Source organism: Dipodomys ordii, unplaced genomic scaffold (genome assembly GCF_000151885.1).
Source record: "Dipodomys ordii isolate 6190 unplaced genomic scaffold, Dord_2.0 Scaffold60, whole genome shotgun sequence".
Classification (NCBI taxonomy): domain Eukaryota; kingdom Metazoa; phylum Chordata; class Mammalia; order Rodentia; family Heteromyidae; genus Dipodomys; species Dipodomys ordii.
The window spans coordinates 1,003,397-1,016,144 of NW_012267276.1; the positions used below are offsets into that span (position 1 = coordinate 1,003,397).

Genomic DNA, 12,748 nt, shown 5'->3' on the forward strand with positions numbered 1-12,748 from the left:
TTTTTTAAAGTTTTTATAAAAACAATTCCTTTCAGATACTCTGATTAACCTAGTAAATGACATAAAAAATTTCAGCATTCTTTAATACCAATATTTTTCACAATTTAAGATACAGCCATTGAGTTCAGCATTTCAAGAAAAAAAAATAAAAAAGGAGAATGTTAAAATTCACTAAGAAGCCGGTATATTTAGTAAAGTTTAGTTTGTCTTGGATTCTCTAAACAAAATTAGGCCCAGAATTTTGGTTATCCTAATTACTATTCCAATCAAATAAATAGGATATATATGAATATATGTGTGGACTCTACATAAAGGATAAAATATTTTGAATAAACGCACCCACTGATTGGACTGTTTAGAATCTTGTCTTACTGGGTTTAGATAAGTTAGTTCAAGAGCTAACTGTACATTGAGTTCCACTGATTATAAGTGCAGTTTTAAAATTCTGCTTTGTGGTAAATTTTTAGACAAATAATAAATGCAAGGCACAATACTGTAATACTGTACTGTTCACAGGTACTTGTTGGAGAAGTGAAATGTTTGTATTCAGACTAGCAAAATTCTGACCTTTCAAAATAAAAATGTTAAAACAATGTTTTGAAAATTAGTTTTTTGCTTTTAAACTTTTAAAATGCCAATTTCAATAAAAATCCTTACAGATCTTAAAAGTTATTACTTTCAACTATTTTTCAATTATTTTTTACTTTCAATTATTTTCTCAACTATATTAAACACATAACTAGTTTCTAAATAAACATCTAAGAACAGTTTGAATGTAAAATAAAACGAGACAATCTAATGTAACTTGTACAGAAAGTCTGAGTGATTTATCAAAATTTAAATTCCTCTACTAGTGAAAACCTTTCAGTCTCTTCTTAATATCCCAAACTAGTAACTTTCACTGAGACTAAAGGCTAGTAGAGAGGATCAAACAGATTTAAGCACTGCCCGGCTTCTTCTGAAGTGATGTACTCTTTTATCCTAGGAAAGACAGAAATAGACATTTCACATAACTGAAAACTTTCTATTACCTCTACTAACCTATAATAGTTGCAAAACACCTAATATATTTATTTTAGTTTTGAATATTGAGCAGGGTGTGGGGCTTAAGTGGTAGAGATCCTGCCTACTAAGCCCAAGGCTCCCAGTTCAATCCACACGTTATCATTAAAAAAAAAAAAGTCAAGCGGGGTGCTAGTGGCTCACGCCTGTAATCTTAGCTACTTAGGAGGCTGAGGATCTGGGGATCATGGTTCAAAGCCAGCCCAGGTAGGAAAGTCCATGAGACTCTTATCTCCAATAAACCACCAGAGAACTGAAAGTGGTGCTGTGGCTCAAGGACAGTGCCGAAGCCCAGAGTTCAAGCCCCATGACCAAGCCAAAAAAAAAAAAGGTCAATGATTAAGGATTAAATATTCTAAACAAAGAAGAAAAGAGGAGATAGTTCTGGGGAAGCATTCTTGAACTTTGAAAAAATAATAGTAAGTGTAAGACTAGCTTATTATTAAACAATTTTCTTTAAAAAAAAAGATCCCAGTCAACTCAGAAATATGGGTCTTAACATCACTCCCTTTAAGTAAGTTCCTAATCATTTGTCCAATGGTGCTCCCAAAGACAGATGGTGGAAAATGTGACTCAATCTATTGTTTTTACTAACTGAATTTCATCTAGTAAAAATCATGGCTTAAGAACAACATTCTACTTCAATCTGAAATCCTCTATGTCTAGGCTAGAAGATCTAACTTTATTATCTTTAAAAGCCTATTCTTTAAGAATAGTATTTTTAAGAATAGTATTTTAGGAAATGAGAAAAACTTTAAAACTTTTCTCAGAGGATTAGTCTCTGGAACCCCCATAGACATCAAAATCCAAGGGTGTTTACTATCAAGCCTCTTTTAAAGAATATGTGGTGCTGGGTGCTGGTGGCTCAGGCCTATAATCCTAGCTACTCAGGAGGCTGAGATCTGAGGATGGCGGTTTAAAGCCAGCCCGGGCAGGAAAGTCCATGAGACTTGTATCTCCAATTAACCACCAGAAAACTAGAAGTGGCGTTGTGGCTCAAGTGGTAGAGCACTTGCCTTGAGCTGAAGAGCTCAGGGACAGTGCCAGAGCCCAGAGTTCAAGCCCCATAACCGACAAAAAAAAAAAAAAAAAAAGAGAGAGAGAAAAAAGAAAAAAAAACAGATTGTGTGGTATAATGTGCATAATCCTCCTGTATGTAAATGATCTGTTACTTATCATAACATACAATGTAAATTAGCTGCTATTTAAGGAATAATGGCAAAGAACAAGTCTGTAGTGTTCAGTATTACAAATTTTTCAATTTGGTAATTGGTTGAATTAGAGTATGACAAACCCATGGATCTAGAGGACTCATACATGCAAACTTTTCCTTCCTATGCTGCCCTCAGAGATTCAGCTACAAGGAAATAGGGTCTTAAAAAGAGGAAAGAGGCTTGAGTAAACCAATAATGAATTAATATAGGGTTTTCTTCTCTATGCAGTTTAGCTGTGCCTTTTTCCTAGGGATTAGATTCAGGTGCTAATGAAGGGTGGTTTCTCAAAGTTACAAAATATCTCAGCAAGGTAACCGTTTAGGTTAAAAAGACTGGAAAAGTGGTCAGATAGTCTTATTTTCAGAGGCAAGGTACAGAATGTAAAATTATTAATGGGCTATAATTAAGAGTAAAATCAAGCAAGGAAATAGTTTTTAAGTGCATTCAAATAGCTGGATGCATTCAATTTCAATTAACATTAGTCAATTAAAACATGTTAGACAATTACAGGATGCCAACTTCTGCCTCTTAGCACAGCAGCAGAAAGCTCTGGAGTTCAAAAGGAGGTTTTTGTCTAATAGCAGATGAGGTATTAAAAATCATTTCTGCTTTCAAAAAATGTCATCCAATTATTTACTGTCTATGTGGAATGGAACAACAAAAGAACAAACACTAGTGTTTTTTTTCCAAGCATTAGTTTTAAAGAGATATTTACTTTTTGTTACAAAGATGTTAAGAACTTCATCCTGCCATGGTACCACTTTTCTGCAGTACTGGATGTCCCTAGTATATCCATTAGAAAGCTTTAAGATTCATCCTAGATTAAACAAAGCTATTTTCCCTTCTTGTTTTAAGACACAAAGTGGTGCTCAATTCCTTTTGAATGTAAAATGGTGCTGTCACATTGGCCAATTTCTGGCAGCTCCCCAAAAGGTTCAACACAGTTAAGACTCAGAACTTCAATCCCTAAGTAGACATTTTAAGAGAAATAAAAGTATGTTCACAACAAATTGTACATAAATATTCATAATATCATTAATAATGGCCACGAAGTAGAAACAACACAAATATCTATCAACTATTGAATAGCTAAGCAAATTATGGTGTATTTATAAATGATACACTAGTAAACCTTGAAAATATGTTAGGACTCTGAAAACAGCTGGTCACGAAAGATTACATAGTGTATGATTCTCGCTCAATGAATTGCCTACTTAATGACCTACTCAGACAAAATTGGTTGTGGGGAACCATGGAGTGACTATTACTGAGTTCACTCATTCATTCGTTTATTGATTGATTGATTATTGGCCATGGGGCCTGAACTCTGGGCTTGGGCTCTGTCCCTCAGCTCTTCAGCTCAAGGCTAGCATTCTACCACTTGAGCAATAGCACCACTTCTGACTTTTTCTGCTTATGTGGTGCTGAGGAATCGAACCCAGGGCCTTGTGCATGCAAGGCAAGCACTCTACCACCGAGCTACCCTCCAAGCTCCTGAATTTATTTTTTTTTCTGAATTTATTTTTGATGTCACTAAAATCTTCTCAATTTGATAGTAGCTATAGGTATATAATTCAGTATTAAAATAACCCACAGAGCCATATACTTTAAATGGTTGGATTGTATGGTATCCAAATTATCTATCTGTATCTAGAGGGCCAGTCCTGGGACTTCAACTCCAGCGCTTCATATTCTCTTGGCTTTTTGCTCAAGTCTGGAGCTCTACACAAATTGAGCCACATCTCCATTTCCATATAAATCTATTATTAACAAATCTAGTATTTAAAATTATAGTTTAATAATAAAATCTACTACCTAAAAATACATCAAAAATCCAAAAAACAGAGAACAAGAAGCTGGAATCTTTACAAGACAAGGTGGCTACAAGCAGATCTTTTAAAAATTCAAACTGCTACAACTCCTCCACTTCATCAACTCAGAACATTTTCATTTCTACTTGTTTTGATGGTACTGGTGCTTTACCAGTACTTTACTCACTTTGAAACACCATCCAATGGATCCCAGCCCTCTGAATAGTTAGGACTATATGTGTGAGCTACTGGCACTCTGTTGTGCCTTGTTATTTTTGAAACAGAGTCTCGCTTGTACTAGATATGCACCTGGACCATAATCCACCTATTTCAGGCTTCCTATCCTTGCTGGTAACCACGATGCATGCCAATGTGTCTAGCTTTGCTGTTGAGAAGAGTCTTGTGGACTTCTCTGCCTGACAGTCATGTGCCAAATTACCCAGTTAACAGTTGAGAAATGGTCTGACAAACTTTTTTGTCTGAGTGAGCCTTGAACTACAGTCTTCTCAATCTATCTTCTAAGTAGCTAGGATTATAGTTGTAAGCTACCAGCACTGAAATGGGGAGTCTTGAGGCTTGAGGACATTTTCCCGGGACTGGTATTCTGATTTTAGCCTCCTGAGTAGCCAGGGTTAGAGGTATAACCCTGCTTTCTTTAGTTCAATATTAATATATTAAGTTCTGCTTTCAAAAATTTTTTACTATTTGGGTGAAGATAGTATTTTCTTTCATATGATTTCTCTTATGAAACCTGTTAAGTTAAAGCTTCTTCTAAAACTTCCTTCTCTAAAGACAAACTCTACATTAAGACTTAAGTAGCTTAAATGACATTCCCATGTAAAATGTGACATGTGAACAACAAGAAACAAAAAGAAACTTTGAAGTTCACATATGTACTTTTTATCCTGTATACTATTCTTTTCATACCTTGAAGTAGTCATCTTGAGTAACAAGAGAGTTTCTCAGTCTGTTCTCTGGATTAAACAGACAAGATACCACTGTCTGTATGCTTCGATCTACAGATTTCTGAAACACAGAAAATGATGGTAAAGAGCACTCCTTTTACTGTTTAATGATTTTAAAAGTTTAGTGAAAATATACCACATACTTCTAAAGAATTCTTATGGGATTCATAATTCTTACTCTGTGTAAATTAGCATGTAAGTTTTCTTCAAACTAAAGAAATGTTTCAGAATTTTTATAGGGGAGGGGCTCTATCACTTGAGTAATACCCAAAGCCCATTTCACATTAGGTTACTTTTCAGAAAAAAATACTGGTTATTAAAATTTCATCTCAACATATAAGGTAGGTACAGTGGCTTGCAGTGGCAATCCAAGCTATAGTGGAATCCGTAGGTAGGAAGATTACAGGGCTCTACTACTTGAGCAATACCCAAAATCCCTTTCACTTTAGACTATTTTTCAGACAGGGCCTTGCTTTTTGTCCACGGCCATCCTCTTACCCATGGCTTCCCATCTAGCTGAGATGATAAGTGTACATCACCATGCCCAGCTTGTTTTGTTGAGATGAATTGTTTTTTGCCTGGACTGGGGCCTTGAACTGAAATCCTCCCAATCTCTGCATACTGAGTACAGACCCAAGTTACCTTCAGTATACTAACTCAAACACTCTTAAGAACTGCTGCTATATATATGTAACACTATGGAGAGAATTCCAAAGTGTATTATTATATAGCTAAACAAATATTTAAACTGTTAAAGACAAAATAGATACAATTCATACAAATTACATTATCTTTCAAAGATAAAATTCTTAGAGAAACCAGCCCATTACATCTGCCAGAGCATAGTGATATATTTACTAAAAACTAAAAACAATTCAACAGAAAGGGTTGAATTAAAAACAATATATACATGTTGGGTACTGGTGGTTCATACTTATAATCCTAGCTACTCAATAGGTGGAGACTTGGAAGATCCTGGTTTGAAGCCAGCCTGGGAAGAAAAGTCAAAACTCTACTCCAATTAAATGCCATATTGTAGGTGTGGCTCAAGCAGCAGGCTTTTGAGCAAGAAAACCAAGCAAGCAAATATACAAGAACCTGAGACCTGAATTCAAACCCAGTATTAGCATCAAAAAATACCCCAGCTGGGTGCGGGTAGCTAATGCCTGTAATCCTAGTTACTCAGGAGGCTGAGATCTGAGGATCGAGGTTCAAAGCCAGCCCGGGCAGGAACATCTGTGAGATTCTTATCTCCAATAAACCACTAGAAAACTGGAAGTAGTGCTGTGGCTCAAGCAGTAGGGCGCTTGCCTTGAGCAGAAGAGTGCAGGGACATCACCCAGGCTCAGAGTTCAAGCCCCACTACAGACAAAAATAAATTAATTAATTAAAATACCCCAAACGTCTGCATACTTAAAAAGTTTCAGGGTATCTGAAATTTCATTAGCCTTAACATTAATTGTGGAGTATTAGTCAATTCTTAAAACTCTCTTTTTAGCTTATGTTTTCACCTTAATATCTAAGCAAGTATACCTATTTTTCAAGAAGCCATTATTAACATTTAGAAAGTAAATCTAATATCTAAGTATCAGTAAAGGAAAATGGGAGTTTTGCCTTTTGTGGGCCATTTCCAGAGGATGGAGTAGCTTCATGAACTGAGCATTCATTTGCCATAACTTCAGTTCCTGGATCAACTTCATTACAGTGGTAGTTAACAGCTGTATAAGCCTACATTTAAAAATAATAAAATCATAATTAAAGATATATGGATACATTTCTAAGCAATCTATTCTTTAAAATATAGAGCCGGTATTTAAAGCTTTAACATAAACTATAACCATTATTTCAGAAACTTTTTAATTGAATGGCAGAAATGCAGTCCTTTATTTACTTCTAAGTGTCAACATAATCACAAGTGATAAGGATAATCAGAATTATAAGAAATCCGAAAAACCTTATTGCTGTAATATGTAGTAAGGGAGTACCTGAGAATTGTAACTCGTAACATATTCACCAAATACCCAATCCTGATGAAACACAGAAGCATTTCAAAATTTTTGTAGACAGGCACAAAATAGTAAGACAAAAAATACACAAGGAAAAACTCTTAGTTTACAAAGATGAAGTTTTACCGGAGGTATAACATAACTCCTTTGTTCCCCAGTAGGCCACTGTGGTTGTATCTTCAAAAAAAAACAGAAATTAATTCATATTTATCCATATATTTTTACAAAGATAGGATATAAAATATTCAATTATTTAGCATAGTTACTCCTTTGTGGTGATAATAAAACAAAACAAGGTACTCTACATTTCTAAATAGAACAAAATGAGGTACTCTGTTTCTAGTACTTAATTCTTTTAGATACTTTCACATATAACCCCCATTTTTTAAAAGTAGAAGCTGACAGAAAAACTTAAAAGATAGTTGTACTTTGAAATTATTATCACAGATATTTATGGTCATAAGCCATTTAATTATGTCCTATCTATGGGAAAAAATTCAGGCTCATTAGTTTGTAGCATCTAGCAAAATAAACACTAACAGCTGGGTGCTGATGGCTCATATTTGTAATCCTAGCCACTCAGGAGACTGAGATCTGAGGATTGTGGTTCAAGGCCATCCCTGGCAGGAAAGTCTGAAAGACTCATCACCTAAAATCTGGGAGTAGAACTGTGACTCAAAGTGGTAGAGTATTATCATTAAGCAGAAAAACTCCTAGTGACAGCTCCCAGGCCCTGAGTTCAAGTCCCACAATCACCACTACCAACAAACAAAACAAACACCATCAACTATATAATTACTGTGTTCTAACAAACTGGGTAACATTGAGTCCAGCCATTGGTTAAGACAGGGGTCCGTCCTGAGAACTGGGTTGGCTTCAAACCTCCCTTTCTGCCTCTAAACTAACATTACAGTCTTGAGCCATTACCCCTGGTTTGGATAATCTCATTTCAATCTATCATTCCAGAAAAGTTTTTAAGTTATACTGGGTGTTTCAGCTGATGGCAATAGAAGAATATTTCAATCTATCATTCCAGAAAAGTTTTTAAGTTATACTGGGTGTTTCAGCTGATGGCAATAGAAGAATACATGTTGAAATGGAAAAGGAGGTAACAAATCCTAGGAAACAATTCTAGAAAGGTATTTTTCCTGGTCAAAATATCACTTCATATGTCTAATTCTATATTAATTCTATTTTCCTTTCATTTTAGGTATACTTTACTAGTTTAAACAACAAATTATTTGGAAAATGTATACAACTAAAAACAACAATAATACCCCAAAGTTATTCTGTTTTTAATTACCTGATAATTATAAACAGGTAGTTGATATCCAGTGATGACTTGAACTGGTGAACTTGGGTAAGGAGGATATGCCTAAAAATGAAGTTTACAGAAATAATGAACTAAGATAAATATTTAAAAAGTTGTTTAATTTTGTGTAGGTGTATGTTGGTTCTAGGAGCTTTCTCTGACCATTTTCGCTCCTGGCTGGTGCTCTTCCATTTGAGCTACAGCTTCACTTTGGTACTTTGGTGGTTAATTAGAGATAAGAGTCTCACAAACTTTTCTGCCTGGGCTGACTTCAGCTAGAGATCAGATCTTAGCCTCCTGAGTAGCTAGAATGACAGGTGTGAACCACAGGGTGCTCATCCTTGAGCTTCTTTTGCTCCAGGCTAGTGTTCTACCACTTGAGCCAGAGCTCTACTTCCAACTTTTTTTTTTTGGGAGGGGGTAGGGTAGGAAAGGGTAGTTTATTGGAGGTAAGAATCTCACTGACTTTCCTCCCTAGGTTGGCAATGAACTGTGTTCCTCAGATTTCAGCCTTCTGAGTGGATAGTATTACAGGCTTGAGCCACTGGCTCCTGACTGTTTAAAAATTTTAAATTATTATTTTAAATTGTAATTTTATAATGTAATAAAAATGAAAAAATTTAAAAATCATACAATACAGAATTCCAAATAAGTGACTAGCTTCATAAATAAAACCATCAGCTCTCTCAAGGGGTAGCTTTTTAGGTGGGGAGGAAGAAGGTTAAGGGACAAGCTAAGTAATTGATATGACAAGTCTTATTAGTATATTTATCCCCATCCAGGAGTTCATCTTACACTGGTAATAAGGCAGGACAGATTTCTATTTAAATTTAATAAATCTACTGTTTCTTTATAAAAATACTTTCAGGTAGCTTTGTGTTTCTTAACAGCACCAGTTGGAAATCTGTAGTACTAAAGTCTTTATGGCTTCTTTTCTGTATTGATGTCTAGAGATTAAGGATAGTATAATCTGAAACTGGACAGGCTGATGTCTCATGATTCATTGTTTATTGATTAAAGGCATGTAAGTAGTAGCAAACATGAAAATAATCAATAATGATTTATAGGACACAGTAGGACTTTTCTTCTAGTCATTATTTATAGAGAAAAATAAAATGTATTTTACACCTCAGGAAATGGGAAATGTAATAGGAAATGTAATAAGACAAAGATTCTAGAACTATTTCTGTTTCTTTTCTGATAAAGAAAAGGTCTTTGGAACTGAAGAAAGTAAAATTAACTAGGAAGAAAATAAAATGTTACTTATCATCAATAAGCAACAGTACGTACACTAAATCCCAGTTTTAATATTAACCAGTCCCCATATAAATGCCAGAACCCAAACTCAGGTTCCTGCTTAAGACTGAGATATTTTTTAACACAAGCAACATATTTCCTATTACTCAAAATATTCCAATAGGTATTGTATTATTAATGAGTAGAGAAACAGTGGGTATCACTTCAGAGGATATAAGATGATAATGAAAGACTACAGAAATGTAGGCAATTCTTACCTGAACATACTGAGTTATAGGATTCATCATAGTTGGAGGTGGCATGTAAGTTTCAGTGTTTGGGTTACTCCAAACACTCTGAAACTGTGGTGGAGGAGGAGGATTAAAAATCAAAGGACGTGGCTGCACATGATAAGCACCTTTTTAAAAAATAAAAAAAATTTAGTTCTGTGGAATATTCAACATGTTTTAGCAAGAACAATTATCTTTTTTTTACTCACATAAATTTTGTTTCCTGATTGCAGGGCCCAGTTTCAGCTTTTTACCATGGAAATTTATCTGTGACTAAAAACATAGCAATATTGGAATTACAATTTTTTTTTTTGGGGTCTGGTCGTGGGGCCTGAACTCTGGGCCTGGGCACTGTCCCTCAGCTCTTCAGCTCAAAGCTAGCGCTCTACCACTTGAGCCACAGAGCCACTTCTGGCTTTTTTCTTTTTGCTTCTGTGGTGCTGAGGAATCAAACCCAGGGCCTCATGCATGCAAGGCAAGCGCTCTACCACTGAGCCACCTTCCCAGCAATGGAATTACAATTTTTTAAGTCTTTACTTCCATGACTTGGGTAAATATTCTAAGTCTTCTAAAGTTCCTATTATCAGAGAACAACAATAAGTATATATAAAATTCAAAATCATGAAGCTACCTTTGCCTCCATCACACTAGTCAAAATGTCAACAAGTATCAAGTAGAATTCAGAAGTCTTTTACCTTAATTCTACTTCTTTCTGTCTCTAAAGCTAGATTCCCCCAATTAAGCAGGTTGAAACTAGTTACAAAAAACTAGGTTCTAATTTTAAACAGGAAAAATTTTATCTTTCTTTATGTTTTACATAAGACTAAATATATTCAGGTCTTAAATAACACTATTGTATTAATGAATTTTCCATGAGATTGTTACTTACTTCTATTATCTTCTGCACATCCACGTCATTATAAAATGATACAAAGCCATAGCTAGAAAAGCAAACAAAACATAAAATCACCATATTGTGATTTACATCTGGCATCTTAAAAATAATCCAAGTGTGTAGGAAAGAGAAGGGAGAGTGATTGAGGGAAGAGATTAATTACAATGTATTGTAAACTTGTATGGAAATGTACTCCTTCTGTATAACTAATGTAAGCTAATAAAAAAATGAATGAGCTAGGTGCCAGTGGCTGATGCCTGTAATCTATTCAGGAGGCTGACATGTGAAGGTTACAGTTCAAAGCCAGACAGAGTAGTAAAGTGCGTAAGACTTTTTAACACTTTTATTTCAGTTTATGCATCTTAAAGAATTTTTATTGTAAAAGTGATGTACAGAGGGGTTACAGTACATTAAGTCAGGTACCGAGAACAATTTTTTTATTATGAAAATACCGTACAGAGGGGTTTCAATTACATGGGCAAGATAATGAGTACATTTTTTATCAAGCATTGTTGCTTCCTCCTTTGTTTCCCCTTCCCATCTCCACTCCCCACCCCACCCCAAGTTGTAAAGTTTGTTTTTCGACATAACGACTAGCACATTTCTTTTTGAACAGTGTCACCTCTTTCCTCATTTTTCCCCAAGTTTTATCCCTCACTCCCCCCAACTAGTATAGGTCATTTTCATCATAGTGTATAGTAAGTATCAACTAGTTTACCCTTTGTCCTTCTCCTTCCCCTCCTCCAATCACATAAACTGCTATTTTTTACTTCTGTGCCTTTTGTATTGTATGTAAATTTTTATTGTAAAGGTGATATAGAGAGGTTGCAGTTTCGTAAGTCAGATGAGTTCATTTCTTTTCGAACAGTGTCACCTCTTCCTTCATTTTCTCCCAGTTTTCCCCCTCTCCCACAAGTTGTATGGTTCATTTTTAACAATGTCTAATGAGTATCACTGCTTTGTCCTTTCTGTGCTTCCCCTTATCCTCCCCAAATCAGATAAACTTACATATAAGACCAAAGGTATAGAAATAAAAAAGTGACAAGAGGGGGAAAATATGAATAAAAAACACCACAAAAGTAAATTATCTTACTTTTTATTTTATGTAAGACTCTTATCTACACTAACCTACTAAAGAAGCCAGAAGTGGAGCTGTGGCTCAAGTGGTAGAAAGCTAGCCTTGAGCAAAAGAAACTTAGGGACAGAGCCCAGGCCCTAAATTCAAGCTCTAGATTTGCAAGCACACACACATACACAAAGAAGTGAAAATGGTAAATATATTTTGCGTGATAATATAAGATATGCATAAGAGATCTTTGTAAGTATTACTGTTTTTTATTGTTCTTAACCTAGTCTATGTCAGAATGTGCTACGGTTAGGGTGGCATGGGACCTTAATTAACAATTTGTGTCTATGAACCTGAATTTAACCTAATATCTAAGGCACGATAACTAAAATTTAAGGTACTGTGAAAACAATTTTTTAATAAAATACATCAATCTACTTAAGTGAGATAAACATAGAAAATACTGAAAACATTAGAAAAGCAATGAAATTCAAGAGCTGACAAACTCTTTAGTTTGAAATAAATTCACAAACCAATATCTTTCACAGTGAGTTTTTCATTCCTTTCTGATACTGTAGAGAATATATTTTCTATAGAGTGAACATGTTTTACTCACCCTTTGGACACACCAGTTCGATCAGTGATTATCTTCACTTCTTTTACTGAACCATATCTAGCAAAGAAACTTCTTATTTCAGTTTCATCCATCTATGGAAAAGAATTAAATGTTAAAAGTAAAAATTAAACCTTCAAAAAATTAAATTCTACTACAAAAGATTATTTTTTGTTGTTGGTTTTTTTTTTGTCGGTCATGGGGCCTGAACTCTGGGCCTGAGCACTGTCCCTCAGCTCTTCAGCTTAAGGCTAGCGCCCTACCACTTGAGCCAAAGC

General features: G+C 35.0%; 1 protein-coding gene across 1 annotated transcript in view; it reads right to left on the reverse strand.

The window, feature by feature from the left end:
• Nucleotides 1-696: 696 nt before the first annotated feature.
• The window catches only part of Dazl (deleted in azoospermia-like), a 19,586-nt gene continuing 7,534 nt past the window's right edge, over nucleotides 697-12,748 (reverse strand). The window contains exons 3-11 of the mRNA XM_013022105.1: nucleotides 12,474-12,565; nucleotides 10,786-10,837; nucleotides 10,106-10,169; nucleotides 9,885-10,024; nucleotides 8,362-8,433; nucleotides 7,185-7,235; nucleotides 6,667-6,780; nucleotides 5,015-5,113; nucleotides 697-981 (exon numbers count right to left, since the gene is read on the reverse strand). Coding sequence (XP_012877559.1) covers nucleotides 928-981; nucleotides 5,015-5,113; nucleotides 6,667-6,780; nucleotides 7,185-7,235; nucleotides 8,362-8,433; nucleotides 9,885-10,024; nucleotides 10,106-10,169; nucleotides 10,786-10,837; nucleotides 12,474-12,565 — 738 coding nt within the window. The 3' untranslated portion in view covers nucleotides 697-927. The remainder of the gene's footprint in view (nucleotides 982-5,014; nucleotides 5,114-6,666; nucleotides 6,781-7,184; nucleotides 7,236-8,361; nucleotides 8,434-9,884; nucleotides 10,025-10,105; nucleotides 10,170-10,785; nucleotides 10,838-12,473; nucleotides 12,566-12,748) is intronic.